The sequence below is a fragment of the Fusarium phalaenopsidis genome (assembly GCF_050370095.1).
Source record: "Fusarium phalaenopsidis strain FUZ10S chromosome Unknown contig_32332, whole genome shotgun sequence".
NCBI lineage: Eukaryota > Fungi > Ascomycota > Sordariomycetes > Hypocreales > Nectriaceae > Fusarium > Fusarium phalaenopsidis.
In genome coordinates, this window is record NW_028145391.1 from 2,438,720 (window position 1) to 2,454,283 (window position 15,564).

The following is a 15,564-nucleotide window of genomic DNA, read 5'->3' on the forward strand; positions in this document are numbered from 1 at the left end:
TCGGTACTTGGACTGAGCGAAATGATCTGGGAGGCGTCAGTCAGACAACCTTGGCCAACCTTCTCCTCTGTTGGAGACAACGTGCCACACCCCAAGCTTCCCCGCAGGTTTGACAGGCATTCTGAACTGGACCAGCATCATGTTCAGCGCCCCCAGACCGGGAGGGGGTGCACTGGGCCCCAGGTCGGCTACGGGCTGAGGATCGGATTGGGTAGGATTACAAGGCTCTACCGAAGTTGCCCTCCTATTCGGGCCGTTCGTATGCTGCCATCATGAGGGCGACTCGCAGGACAGTGCGTTCAGATGCTGACCGGCGCCCACTGACGACCTATATTGCCCCAGCGTATTGCCTCAAGAAGAGGCTGTTAGCTCCGTCGTAGCTTCATCAGCCTTCCCGTCTTTCCGGATATTATTGAAGATCTCTGAGAGTCAAAGGACGAGACAGGATCCGAGGTATCGTGATGGGTGGAGAGGTTTTTGGTCCCATGGCTCCCGAGCGACAGGGCACGGCTACTATCCGAGGCGATCATCAAGTACCCGAAGCAGCAAGGCTCGATTGACCACGAGGTCTAGACCGAAGCATCTCCATCTCGTCTGGTCAAGCTCTGCCGGACAAGGTACAGATGTTGCGAGACCGAGATACCTAGGGAAGCTCACAACAGTGTAGCCTTGCGATTTTAGCAGTCAGTTGCCTCTAGCAACTGAGTTATAAAATGAAAGGGTTTAGATGAAAAGAAATTGGACAAAACCAAACAGTTCCAGGATGTGAAATGACGCAAGTTGGATAGATGGGATGGAGGAGAGCAGGTAAAGGAAGGTATGGCACCGTATACACTTGAGAGCGCACTGGGCTACAGCGCGTTAGCAGCAGCAACATGTCGCGCATGCAGCTGCACCCCAGGTGGATCCGGTTCCTGTAAATACAGTGCGGATGTCTCACAACGCACATGTTTGGCTTCAGATTACAACTCGAGCCTTTCTTCATGCACGCTCTTTGACCTCAAACAACCTGGAACTCAACTGTCCAAGATTGTGACAAGTCTCAGGAATATCCCGAGAAAAAATGGAACGACGAGACTTTCAACGACCGTTCTCGCATGGCCAACTTCTCCACACACAACAACCAGCTATGATATGACCGGCCCACCAATCCGTCCTGTAGGCGACCCTCCCTCATCAAAAGATTATCCCCTACCTGGCTGCTTCAACGGGAACAACTGGCTCGGGCTCCCTCGTGCGGGTGATGACAAGCCTGGGCAAGGGGCGAGCGTCAAGCGGCCGATTCTAACTTAGCTTCTGGGGGACGGATCGGGCCAGTGCTCCAGAATGGCCAACGGAGTCTCGCGAAGCCGGCGAAACGAGAGGGCTTCCCCAGATTGGATCACCCGAGCTGTCATGATCAAGTCAAGACGAGACGGAACGAGACGAGACGAGACGACGGCATACACCACCACCACCACCATCATTGCCCAGAGCTGCGCCCGACACAATCGAGTCCAGCCAGTTCAGTCTTGCCCTCGGTTGTCATGCCATGCCCTGCCTTGCCCTGCCTCGCCGGCTCTCCATGCTCCATGGTCTTGGGACTCTGGGGGCCTGGCAGCCGTTGACTCGTCTAATTGGATCCCTCAAACACCCGCTGTGGTAGGCCAGCAAACGGTCCATTTCTCCAGAAGTTCCCAAATCGTTAAATCTCCTCCGCCGATTCTCCACCACCCTCTTCCACCGCCGGCCGCACCAGGGTCCGGGGTCATCGAGTACAGTGGTAACAGAGTCCTCTGAGACCCTTGTCCTTGCCGCTCCCCCATACATAACCATAGCTCCTCCATTTCGGTCCTCGGACGGAACGCCTCTTGCGACGTCAAATATTTGAACATCGCAATGCCCTCATTGTAACGGTGACGCCTGGCATACAAACACCTCGCTCTCAGGCTTGTCGCCTTTCTTGGAAGATACCACTAGTCGCCCGCTGTCAGCTTTGGCCTTGACTCTGCTCTGGAGCTTTCATCCCATCGCCTGATCCTCGTCTTACCGACCACCTCTCCTTTGCCTTGGCCCGAAATGTCGCCTCGCTGACAAACTCTCTGGGATTGTGCGCGCCTTCAGCTCTCTCCCCCCTCGGGACCGACCCAGCATCGACCTCATCCATTGCCGCACTCTGAACCAGAGGCAGCCACCCCATCTCGCCCTATTCGCATTACCACGTCATGTCTCCATCTTCGACAGGCGAATCTCCTCACTCAGCCTCCATGACTGCTGCGGCCAGGCCGTTTGCCGTCCCTTCACGCGACAGCTTCTCGCTAGAAATCCCGGCGGCTTCACTCACGGCCATATCCAACGAGATTGGAATAAAATCCCCTGTTAATTTCAAGAACCAGCGCACAGCTAGTTTCAGCAGAGACACCATGTTGAGCTCGGCGCAAAAACCCCGTCATCTCTCCCAGTCATCTGAGAACAGAACCGACACCATGACCAACGGCACACAGAAACTCCCGAGTGATGAAGGCTCGAACCCGCTCAAGAGGAGGAATACCGAAACAGGTGTCGACTATCCCCGGCGCAGGGCCACCATCGCTGTGCGTTGCGACATGAACCCGCTGTTGCTCATTCCGCGTGCTTACCATTCTCTAGTGTGAGGTTTGCCGTTCGAGAAAATCCCGCTGTGACGGGACTAAACCCAAATGCAAACTATGTACCGAGCTTGGTGCTGAATGCATCTATCGAGAGCCGGGTATCAAACTGGATGCCGGCGACAAGCTGATCCTCGAGCGGTTAAATCGTATCGAAAGCCTGTTGCAGATGAGTATGGTGAGCACATCGCCAAACGGCCTCAACCTGACCCAAGACTCGCCTGGTATGAGCAATGGCACGGGTCTTAGTGGCGACAACCTTGTTATGGCCGTCAACCCCACCAACTTTGTCTCTATTCCCAACGGTGGATTTGGCACTTGGTCCGCTCAGCCGATTGGAACGAACATCTCTACCATGCCCAAGGTTCACACCAACGCTGCCATGCATTTGTTGCAATGGCCTCTCATCAGAGACTTGGTCTCTCGGCCGTATGATCCGCAAATCCTCCTCCAGTTGGAAATGGCCCGAGAGCCGCTCCATTCTCTGACGAAAACTCCTTGCGTGGATCTCTCGAATACCCAGGCGTATATTGAGGCTTACTTCGAGAGGGTCAACGTTTGGTACGCCTGCGTCAACCCGTATACCTGGAGAAGCCAGTATCGCACCGCCCTTTCCAACGGTTTCAGAGAAGGACCAGAGAGCTGCGTGGTACTTCTTGTTTTGGCACTTGGCCAAGCAAGTCTACATGGAAGCATATCTAGGATCGTCCCCCAAGAGGATCCACCTGGTTTGCAATACTTCACGGCGGCCTGGTCACTTCTTCCGGGTATGATGACGGCGAACAGCGTTGTTGCAGCCCAATGCCACCTGCTTGCTGCTGCGTATCACTTTTATCTGGTCCGGCCCATGGAAGCATGGAACCTTCTCTGCACTACCAGCACGAAACTCCAGCTCCTCCTCATGGCACCGAGCCGCATCCCGAGCCATCAAAAAGAACTCGTGGAGCGCATCTACTGGAACGCTCTCCTGTTCGAGAGTGACTTACTGGCAGAGCTCGACCTACCTCACTCAGGCGTGGTGCAATTTGAAGAAAACGTTGGCCTCCCGTGTGGATTCGAAGGTGAAGAGTCGGAGCAGGCCGTTGGGCGTGATGAGCTTTGGTACTTCCTTGCTGAGATTGCCCTGCGTCGACTCCTGAACAGAGTGAGCCAACTCATCTATTCGAAAGATTCGATCGCATCAACAACAAGTTTGGAGCCAGTTGTCGGGGAACTCGACTACCAGCTAACGCAGTGGTACGAAAGCCTACCATTGCCACTGCAGTTTCCCTTCACACGAACTGTCCTTCAAGACCCTATCCAAACGGTGCTTCGACTTCGGTTCTTCGCTTGCCGCACAATAATCTACCGACCATACATCCTAGCAGTATTAGACAATGAGCAGGCAGTTTTAGACCCTGCTGTGCGGGAGAACTGTCACAAATGTCTTGAGGCTTCCATCCGCCAGTTGGAGCACATCCACGAACAGTACGTATCTCGAGCCCCTGTTTTTACTCTGCGATTAACGTTCGATATAGTCATGCTGGACACATGCCATATATCTGGCAGGGGGCACTGTCCATGGTCTCCCAAACTCTACTCATCATGGGCGCCAGCATGTCACCATCCTTGCTTGGTATATTGCTAACATTGGTGCCCCATCGAGAAGCTCTGGATCAAATCATCAACGAGGTGGTCCTGGAGGTTGAACGATACGCAACCCTAGCTCCAAGTCTAAGCCTAGCCGCCGAGATCATCAAGGAGGCTGAGGTGAGAAGGCGAGCGTTTCTGGGAACCCCCTAGTCAGGCGGGTAGTTTCTAGCCTCGCAGGCAGTGCAAGCGCGTAACCAAGTGGTTTGCTTGGCGGTCCAGGACCAACTCACGGCCGGTTCGTGAGACCCCGCAGACCTGGCGTGCTTGCTCAACTCAGCCCTCGTCCACGGGGTTAATACGCGTGCTTCATTGCACGAGGGCGGCCTCTTTCGATACGATTTCGTTCAAACGACAAAGGCACTGCCTTCTTTCGCTTCGAATTGGAGTATTACGTGGCTGCGACATGTCATTGCAACAAGCTTCTAGGCGGTGTCCCGCAGGCTTATCGGCCCTGATCTCGAAGCCCCGAAAGTTCTCCGGGCGCAGCCCCTCGAACTGGGTGGCATACTTGGGGATCATCCGGGGTGCATGCGTCTGGGTTAACTCAGTACCTGCGGAAGCGGCGGGGAAATGGGAATCGTTGGTTGGTTAGAAGGGTTCCCTAATACGGCTTTCCGGACCGGACACCCGAGACTGTCAACACCACGACGATATTTGTCTTCAAATGGAAGTTCTTAGTTGCATTATTTCCAGGGGTCTTGGTAATGGGTGGGCAAATTAGCAGGAAAGCAGGGCAGGTGCCAAACCTCGGTGTGTGTGGGAGGTTGGATGATGGAGTAAAGGTATCTCGGGTGGATTTCATGTCTGTTTGTAAGTTGATGATGACGTCTTGGATGATTGCATCAATACCCATTTGATTGTTTCCCGCCTACGATTAGCATCAGCGTATACAACCAAAGGCCCTGGAAAGGCCTATATTTGTGGCAGCGAGCATCCACTCTGGCAGATGTGCATCTATCTCGCCTTCCGGTGAGCTGGTTAGAGATGAAACAACGTTTCAAATGGGAGTGAAATCTCGGCTACCATTAAGGGGAGCATGGTCATTTCCACCCGTATAATCGACAAATGAGAGCTGACAGAAATCAGTCTGGGGCCCCAGATACCAGAGACTCGAGTAAGCCCAGGGGTGACTGATTAGTCTTCCTCTGTAGATAGGCTCAGGAAACGTGATCTCGGGTACAGGCGGGCGAGTGCGGGGAGGGTCGGGATGAGACCAAGTCCCTGCAGACAATGAAGCGGCGCCGCCCGGGATCGGCAGTCGGTGGCATACTTTGCACCCGTCAACAATCCGGGGTGCCGGGCGCTGGCCGGACCGGGCCGAGGAGGGTGGCCCCACCCAGGATTTCCCGGCCTCATGGGGACGGCCGATGCCTGATCCCCACGTCCGGCGGGCTCCCGTACCCTACTACGTAGTATGAAGATCCCAGGGGATTGTTTCATAATAAGGCAGACACGGATCCCATAAGGCATCCGTTAATTGGGACGTGTTTTGACGGGCTAATGGTTGCTTATTGCTGCCAAATATGAAAGGTGGTGTCGGCACTTGTCTGTCATCCATGCCCGAGCTATGTTCTGCATAATGTGCACGACAAAGATGGATGACGATACATGTCAGACATGAGGCCTTGAATTCGACCTCATTCTGTGGGCAGGGCAGGATTTTGATCCATCTTGATGATTTAGAGGCGACACAAGAATGGATACGTACCGTGCGTGCTGTGCAGTTGGCCAGCCACGTGACATCACACCGACAAAACAGATGCACCCACAGCAGCGCCGGCTCTCTAGACGCCAGCCACCCAACCACGCGGGCTCTTTGGACAGGATTCTCGTCATAAAGGGCTTGACGCTTCCACGACTCGTATGATCCGGCTCGTACGGTGCTGCAGAGCATACGCAGGGTCCATGGATTCCTGGTCCTCAAGTCACTGACGCCGCCTACGACGTCGACATTCCTCACCAACCCACGCGGGGGAGGGGCTCATTGATTCGCCTTTGGCTGCCCGATGGCTGATGGGGTGACCCTGTGCTGGGTATAAACCGCGCCCAAACTTGGTCTGCCGCGTTTCCCAGCGGCCAGCAGACGCAGCAGAACCTGGGCAGGGGGGGAATCGCTTGTCCACTTGATCTATTCGTCTTCTCCTCTCCCTTTCCCCCGACAATTCCTGCTCGTCTTTCCTCTTGTCTCATCGTCCTCAAGAAGATTGGCATTCCCGCCCTTGGACGTCCCCCCTCGAAAACCGCTTCCCGTCCCGTCTCGCGGCCCAACTTTCCAAGGCTCGCACTTGGCCCTCACCCGACGTGACGCTGCGGTTGCCATGCATGATCAGCCCCCCGACTCCAATCAGCTTTTGGGGGGTGCAATTGCTCGCGCAGCGTGGTCTCCGTTGAGTGGTCCAACTTCGTCATCGCGACTACCCTCGCCTGCCAGTGTGCTCCGACAGAGGAGCTAGTCTAGCCTCGGCCGTGTCGAGGCCCAACGCATACGTCTTTTCTGGGCCTTCCAAGTCCTCAGAGGCGCCTCAAAATGAGGCTAGGATACGATCGAGACGTTGGCGATGGCCATGCCCGCCTCGTGCGTCGCAGGCCCCTCCGCCCCGAGTCTCGCGATTGGTATGGGCCTGCTGACGTCGTGGACTACCCGATGCCCCATCGGACACGTATCGAGGAGATACAAAGGCCCAGCAGACGGACGCCCAGGGGCTATGCGAAGAGCTCCAGGAGCTTGGATGCGTACCCGCCAACCATGATGCCGCCACCGCACTTGACACGGGCTTCAACAGATGCTTATAAGCGACGCCCTCAGTTTTCCGTCTATGAAGCAGAAGACGATGACGATGACTCCGACGAACGATGGCCGCCCATGAAACCCCGGGGCCGCTACTCCGAACGGGCCCGACCCCGCCAGCCGCTCCGAAAACCCAGAGAGCCGACCCCGGAGTCGACACCTCCATCGGAGAGTGAAGAAGAAAGTGATAGCGAGGAGGAAGACGATGACGATGATGAGGAAGATGATGATGATGATAGCAATCAAATAGAAGTGGTGGTTGAAGAGGTGGATGACGACGACGACGACGACGACGATGATGACGATGATGAAGAAGAGGAGGAAGATCACAGACCACGCCCGAAACACCGACACCATCGACACCACCGACAAGTGAGCCGTGAAGAATATGTTACTTCCTCGGATGAGAAAAGACGACGAAGGCGGCAGAGAGTACCCTCATCGTCCACCTCCGACGAGATAGAAGTAACCTATGGTCGTCAAGCCTCCTCCGAAAGAGGCTCCCCCGACCGGAGACCCTCTTTGAGACGTGAGGTCAGCGATATGCCCAGGCACAGCTTCCCAGCGAGGTACACAAGTGTAATTGGGACTACTCGACCGCCTGTGTCTTCCAGGAGGTGAGTCGTGAATGCAGTCAAAGCTGCAGGGCTCGTACTAATCAAGACACCAGGACAACAAAGGTCTATGAATCACGAGAGCTAGTTCGCGAAAGCCGCCCTCGCCGGACTGGTCCTATTCAGGTCATCAGGGAATCTAGGTCGTCTTCACGACGCCCTCCGAGCTTGGTGGGCAGCATGTTTGGAGACTCATCCCGAAATGCATCTCCAGACCGGCCTGCTAAACTGTGAGTGCCCTCTACAGCTGCTTCTTTGTAAGCTCTAACAAATTGTGCCTCCAGTCGTGATTGTAAAGGATGCCTGGACGAAGTTCCTGTATCGAAGTGTCCCAAGCTTGACTGCGGCCATCGCATGTGCCACAACTGCCTCAAGCGACGGTTCAAGCAGTCCATGACAGATCCTCAGCAGATGCCCCCGAGCTGCTGCCCCCCTGAGCCCATTGGCCTGGAATATGTCGACACGCTTTTCGATCCCAAGTTCAAGAAGATGTGGAACAAGAAGTATGTGGAATACTCGATTGGAAACCGACTTTATTGCCCCTCCAGGCGATGCGGGGAATGGATTCGCCCGGCAAATATCTATACCGACCGTGACACGGGACGCAAGGCTGCCCGTTGCGACCATTGCAACACCAAGGTCTGTGTTGCTTGCAACGGCCGGTGGCATTTCTCTAGCAAGTGCCCTAGGGACGATGAAACGGTGAGGTTCCTCGATTACGCTAGAAGCGAAGGGCAGAGAAGATGCCATAAGTGTGGTGCTCATGCCGAGGTCAGAGACGGCGAGAATCACGCAGCATGGTAAGACAATCCTGGATGGCATAAATGTGTCTGCTAACACAAGAATAGCCGATGCGGTGCCAACTTCTGTATTGTATGCGGACAAAAGCCCAAGAGATGCGAATGTCCGTGGTTCAGCCCCGACAACCCAGACTCTGATCAGGTTGATACGGATGGCCCTGCCCTTGTACGCCGAGGCGACATCCAAGTCTTCCGCGAGGAGGCCCCGGCACCGCCAGAGGAGAGGCGAGTCTCTCGACGAGCACGAGGATCTACCAAGCCCCGATCGCGAATATATGATGAAGAAGCTCTTATGCGAAAGCAGCAAGAACAACAAGAGGAGGAGCTAGCCCGTCGGTCACAATACTACAGCAAGGAAGATGAGTACGACGCCATGGGAGACATCCCAGAGGAGGTTGGTGTTGGAAATCCACCACCGGGGCACTTGATGGACAAGTACCGCGGCACCGGCCGTAGAGTAGTTGGTGCTCCGCCTTCCCCAAACCGGCCAGGGTTTGACAGGAACCCTCCTCCTGGAGAGTACTACTCTGGCAGTGACCATATGAGAGGGCCACCGATGGATAGACGACTGGCAGATCGATTCGCGGAACCCCGATATGGCCCAATGCCCCCAATGGAGCCCCCGGTTGGAATGATGCCGCCGGGCTTGATGCCACCACCGATCGGAATGCCGCCTCCGATCCGTGAGAGCATGTACGGCGGAGGCATGGGACCTGACCGGGTTATCGTGGAACGAGATCCAAACTACGACGATAACGACTCGTACTACAGTCACAGCTCCCGCAGCCGCAAAAGCGGGCGGCGCAGCGAAACACCCAAATCCTCCGAGCTGGCCGGACTAAGCGGGCGCGGCACGGGCATGGGTCGAGTAGATGTGTGGAGGAAGTTTGTCGAGCCCGGAGATCCCGAAGGGGAGCTGACTACTGTAGCCGCGTCAGCGTGAGTATTAGATGAGAAGTGCATGACGATTGATGAGGGATGGAGTTTTCTTAACGGGTGTGAACAAGAAAGAAAGAAAGAGGTGGTTGAACGATAAAAGATTGCTTGCATTATAGAGATTGGGTCGTTCCATCTGTCTTGGCTGGGTTTGAGTGGGATTTTGCATCTGGACTCGGATATGGGATAGGGCATTGGACAGAGGCCAACAGAACTAGCATTCTACCTTGAGAACTACTGTGTACAGTAGCTACTGATGGCATGGCATTGGCATGGATGATATGGTATGGTATGGATGACATGACGATGGCAGGGGGGCTTTGGAATGGGTGGTCGTTTGATTCTAGTCTTTTTCAGCTTGTCATGATTAATGCGGTGTCATTTCGTATTTGCTTTTTGAAAAAATAGAGGTGCTTCTAGATGGTGCTTGTATTGATATATATTGCTTTGTATGCTGTCATAGATGCTTTCAGAGTGAGGTATTGCATCCATCTCATCAGACATTGAAAGGGTCCAGTCGCGTGACAGGGATGACCTCAGCTTGAAGCTTGTTGAGAATAAGCCCAACAACAAAGATGCATCGGAGCAGCCCGCGACTCCCGCCCGGGCTCTCCATGCCCGCGGTACCGCGGGTTCTGGTTTTGTACAGTATCGCGTGCTGTGGCTTCAGTGGGCTCCAGCGGCCCGCGTGATCAACCCAGGACTGCTCATGGCCTGGAAGCCCCTAAATCGAGAGAGATGTCACTGGGGCCCCCGCCATGATCGGGGGTTCATGTATGCCATTGGCCGTGGCTGGCTTCCTCGACGTGGCCACCCGAAATTGAGGGCGACTGCTTTTGGCCGTTTTCTGGGAAGCTTGCCGTCATTGTACATTGCTCACAACGCTCTTTTACCCGTCCCGTCCACTCGGTGTCGGTCTCGCAAAAAGACTCGTCTCTCATTCTCGTTGCTCTTCTCTTGTTGGCCCCCCACCGACGTCGGGTCCTTCGGCCGGCCTGTTGCAAGACCCCGTCTGCCGTCATGATCGACGCCCCTCTTGTTGCCATCTCTCAAGCTCGTCTCCTTTACAGCCGCCAATAATTACAGTACCAAGCAGATGTTATCCACGCCAGGCATGCTGACGTCAAAAGGCACCTTGTAGCCTCTCTCTTCCTCTCCCCTTCTCCCTCGATCGACACCACCTACATACCGTACCTAACTACGCGTCACTCTCATCCGAAGCACCAAGGAACCGCCCCTGCCGTCCTACACTCGCACCTGGGTACATTCGCCTGCTGCCTGTGCAGCGCAGCGCACCGCCGTCACGATGCTCCTCCTCCACCAGGTCGGCAGCCTCAAGACGGGCGAGGTCGTCCGCTACACGGTGACATACACCCCATCCCAAGATCGAATCCTGCCGTCCCCCGAGAAGCTCTATCTTCGCGTGCGCAACACTTCGGCCATTGCCCTCCGTGCCGCCTTCGTCCACGGACCCTACACCCTCTCCGTCGCCGCCTACCCTGCCGGCTTCAACCCCAACGAGAAGTTCGAGCACCCCGAGCTCTATGGAGTCCCCGAGTTTGAGCCTATGGTCAAGGCCGGTGGCTCGTGGGAGTGCGAGCTGATGGTCCCTGAGAATATTCGACAGAGCGCTGGTCTTGGAAGTCATGGCGGCTTTGGCAAGGGCCCCGCTCACGACGATGAGTGCGCCAGCTGGGTTATTGAGGTGTCGTCGCAGGTCCTCTTTTCGACCTCAGCAGCTGTAGGCTTCGAGGTGGTGCTTGCGCGAGACTACAAGTCCTTGAACCTCAGCAGCTCGAGCCCCGTTGTTAGCGGGCAAACACAAGCGGCGCAGCCAGGGAGGATTAGCGACCACCAGCAGAGCCCAGGCTCAAAGGACGGACATCACCCTGCGCAACAGCGCGGCATCTTCTCTCGCGCGATACGGGTCAAGGCGGAGGATACGGCGACTCTGTGGAACACTCCTAAACTCCCAGAGTGGGAAGATCATAAGCATGAACACTTGCAGAAACACCAAAGTCAAGACAAGCCCGCTGAGGGCGAGATCAAGACAGGCGAACCGCCTCCAACGAAAAAACCAAAGCAAAAGAAGATTCACATGGTGATTCTGACACATGGCCTGCACAGCAACCTTGGCGCCGATATGCTCTTTATGAAGGAGAGCATTGACGCAGCTGTCAGGCAAGCCAAGATCGATGCCAAGGCAAGGCGGGCCCGGGAGCGAGCCGCCAGAGGTCGAAATGGGGAAGCCGGAGCCGAATCAGAATGCGCCGATACAAAAGACATGGACAAGACGGATGGCGATGAGGATTCCGACGACGACGAAGAGGTGATTGTGCGCGGCTACTCGGGCAACGCCACCAAGACTGAACGCGGGATCAAGTATCTCGGGAAAAGGCTTGCGAGATATGTTCTCTCCATGACATTCCCAGATCAGCCTTTCCTGCCGTCAGGAAAGGGGGCGACCGATACCATAGTCCATACCCTCAAGGGGGACAAGGACGAGTCTGATTTGAAACCAGCACATAAACACAGCACAATCCAGCTCGACAAGGACGGGGCGCATCTTTACAAGGCAGAGCGGCCTTATAAAATCACCAGCATCAGCTTTATTTCACACTCTCTAGGTGGACTTGTACAAACCTACGCCATCGCGTACATCCAGAAGCACTCACCTCAATTCTTCGATCTCATCAAGCCCATCAACTTTATCGCCCTAGCTACACCCTTCTTGGGACTTAGCAACGAAAACCCTCTGTACGTCAAGTTTGCTCTTGACTTTGGCCTCGTGGGCAGGACGGGCAAGGACCTCGGCCTGACATGGCGAGCACCGACACTCGCGCGGAGCGGTTGGGGTGCCATCGTGGGCAACTTGGGAGAGACGGCCCATAAGAAAGTCTACGGAGAGTCGCAGCCCGAGTCAAAGCCCCTGTTGAGGATTCTACCAACCGGTCCTGCTCACACGGCACTGAAGAAGTTTCGCAATCGGACTGTCTACTCGAATGTGGTCAACGATGGTATCGTGCCACTTCGCACGAGTTGCCTCTTGTTCCTGGACTGGCAAGGACTCGGACGAGTTGAAAAAGCTCGACGAGATGCTGGCTTGGTCGAGACGGTTGTGGGATTCGGATGGGCCGAGTTGACAGGTTCCAACCTTGCAGTCTCTCGCCAGAGGCAATTGGCGTTGGGAGATCGTCAAGCTGACTCGGGCTCAACAACGCCCCATGAAACTCATGAGAACATGCACGAGGTTCCACAACCGCCCAGCACGGCCATGATGGAGGACGACAGAGCGAGTCTGCGGTCCGTACCTACCCCTTTTGACGATGTCCCGTCCGACTCGGCCGATTCGAACAGTAGCGGACCTTTGGCAGGATTCTTCAACTTCTTCAAGAGCAATGAACCGCCCAAGACTCCCACCGTATCTCAGAAACAGAAAAAGATCTTCCGGCGGAGTCAAACGATCAACTTTGATGAGCTCGGGGATACATCTGCTGGCGATTCAACCCCGACTTCGAACAAGCCATCGAGAGTGACATCTGGGCACGAGGGCGAGGAAGGCATGACGGCTCCGCCAAGGACGACCATCTTTGAGTCTGCTGGGGATCTCCTCAACCCCAAGATGCCAGATGTCGAGTATCTCATCGACCCTTCCAAGCGGCCGCGCACCATCTTTCATGACCGTGTCTATCACCCCTCTGACATCCCCGGACCACCACTAAAGAAACGCCCAGCGACGTTGGTTAGAAGAAAGACTGGTCAGCGCTCAAACTCGTCGCGAGCGGGCTCAATAAGCAGCACCAGCTCATCCCCTAATACCTCGATGAACCACGAGGATACGATGCAGTCAGCCAAGGACTATGACGACACGGCAAACACAAACCCCGACAAGGAACCGCTGGAAATCATTGATACCTCGGCCATGCGAGTGGAGGAAAAGATTGCCAGGGCTTACCACAAAGATCTGTCTTGGAGAAAGGTCCTTGTCAAGGTGGAACCCGACGCGCACAACAATGTCTTTGTGCGACGCATGTTTGCCAATGCATACGGCTGGCCTGTCGTCAAGCACATGGTTGACGCACACTTTAGCGACTCTGCTGCGTCACGCCTCCGCGATGAAGACGAGAGCAGTCGAGAAAGGGCACGAGACATGAACCAGCCCCCGGATGAGCACGGAGGTGAGATCAAGAACAGCAGAGATAACCTTGCGGGCATCACCCGGACTGAGAGTGAGAGCCGGGAGGCCCTCGACGCGGTGCCAGACTTGCCCAAGGCACCACACTCGCGAGGCAGCGACGCTTCAGCGGCCCAACGACCATCGCGATCGGATCGAGAGGACTCAGCCACATGGAGTGAGCGGGACTGGGTCGACAGCGAGTGTGATAGCGATCTGGACTTTGGAGGAGACCCGCGTGACCTGCCTCCTCTGTCGCCGGTTCAGCAGGACAAGGGCAAGGAGGCGCAGGGGCGGAGCTCAAGCCCACTATCAGCCGGGTGGAACTGGGCGGAGAAGATTGTGGGCAAGGGTGCGACATCACGGGCGAAGAGTCCCGTGCATGAGAGCGGGCGGAACTGAAGGGCGCCAATATTGGGGATTTTTAAGATGAGAATTTTGGCAGAAGGGAGCAACAGTGTATAAAGGATAGAAGGCATCCATTGGCGGCGTAATGAGCGGTTCTTTGGCGCATCACGGGTTGAATAAAAGACGATGACTCCAGAAATGTGCGGACGGCGAGAGGTTCTAGGTCTGTATGCACGAACAGACAGGCCTATGTAGGTCTTACATGGAGGAAGACGCCGACGATGAGATGTCTCAGGCACAGAGCCGTATTCTCGGATTCAAAGACGGGCTCCATTTCGAAGACATTCCGGAGAAAAGGTGTCAGGCTAAGAAACAAGTGTGTTTAGTCTGTGGGACTTTTGGGGAAGAAGTCTCCCTGCATATCAAGTCTGTGACGGCTTCAAGAGATGTTGAAACTCGATCGAGATGGGCGTCGTTTGAGTCTAGACATTGCAGATCCATGTTTGGTGTTTTTCAGAGCTGGTTGGGCTTGGTGTTTCGCCAACTCGAAAGAGCCGATGGACTCATGAGGAATACGGTGCTCAATCCGGTATACGTGATGAGTGAGAGCCAATGATAAAATGAATAAATCAATTAACTAACTTGACAGTTGCAGCTGGTCTGTGCAAAAATGAAGTAATCTGTATCATCAAGTCGGAAGCAAATAAGCAAAAACGTCAAAAAGAATATATAACAGCGGAATCAAACCGCCTGAATTGGACGAACAGGGAATCGAACCCTGGACCACTCCCAGATGATTCGGACAGAACATGCTAAGGGAGTATTATACCACTAAACCATTCGCCCGAGAGGATTGTTGAACAACTGAGGGATTTTGAACACTATGTTTGGTGGGCTGAGCCAAGGTGGGAAGAGGTTCTTGTGTGGTGGGGCTAATGTGAATCGAGTGCCGAGATCGAGGTGCACAAGGTTGCAGAGCAAATCTCTTGGCCAGTGAGGACCGAGCTTTTTAGAAGAGAAGATGAAAGAGCCGAGATTGGATGAATTTTTTGTATAGAGTCATTGACGTCGATGGATCCATGGAAGGGTAATGATAGGTAGTCTACAACCTGTGCCTTGAGGGGAGGTACTTTTGAACGCATCAGGTCTCTCTCTCTTCTTGCACGTGCTGTAAAGAGCATCGAACCTTCCCCAACCATGACGACCATGTGCGTCACTCTGGGGGCCTCCAAGGTCAGAGCTTCAAAGCGAGCTAAACTCCATCCAATGCAGCACAAAAAAAAAGAACCGACTCGTCCACCGACCGGTTCTAGTTCTGCATCGTCGTCAGCTTCGCCACGACTCTGGATTTTTCCGATCAAGGGTCCTTTTCTTGTTGGGTCTTTTGCCTCACTATTTAAATAGGTACTTGTTTGTCTGTCGTGCCCATTGTCGCTTCTTCCGTCGTTGTCTTGCGCCTTCAGCCGACTACTCACTCCTCCCACCGCGCGCGCGCCCGCCACCCCGCCAGCTAGAATATCCCGTCTATGATCGTCATGCTGCGATAAATCTCTGACGACTTTGCTGCGCCTCCCAGCTGGAACCTCTCTCTCTCCTTCTGAAGCCCACCGCGAGAAATACCACCCGACGCATCCGCCGAACGCTT

General features: G+C 54.9%; 2 protein-coding genes and 1 non-coding gene across 3 annotated transcripts; 2 read left to right on the forward strand and 1 right to left on the reverse strand.

Annotated features, from left to right (window-relative positions):
* Positions 1-2,204: 2,204 nt before the first annotated feature.
* On the forward strand, positions 2,205-4,409 carry LRP88_13746 (Zn(II)2Cys6 transcription factor; the record flags this gene model as incomplete). The annotated part of the gene is made up of 3 exons (XM_083250103.1): positions 2,205-2,573; positions 2,629-4,094; positions 4,145-4,409. The coding sequence occupies 3 exons, from the start codon at positions 2,205-2,207 to the stop codon at positions 4,407-4,409; spliced, it is 2,100 nt and encodes a 699-aa protein (XP_083094437.1).
* Positions 4,410-6,786: 2,377 nt separating this feature from the next.
* LRP88_13747 (putative serine esterase-domain-containing protein) lies at positions 6,787-13,973 on the forward strand (the record flags this gene model as incomplete). Its single annotated transcript, XM_083250104.1, has 7 exons — positions 6,787-7,664; positions 7,718-7,891; positions 7,946-8,432; positions 8,505-9,337; positions 9,391-9,400; positions 9,945-10,175; positions 10,689-13,973. The coding sequence occupies 7 exons, from the start codon at positions 6,787-6,789 to the stop codon at positions 13,971-13,973; spliced, it is 5,898 nt and encodes a 1,965-aa protein (XP_083094438.1).
* Positions 13,974-14,675: 702 nt separating this feature from the next.
* Positions 14,676-14,765, reverse strand: LRP88_13748. Its single transcript has one exon. It is a non-coding gene; the product is annotated as a tRNA-Ala (tRNA).
* Between the last annotated feature and the right edge of the window lie 799 nt (positions 14,766-15,564).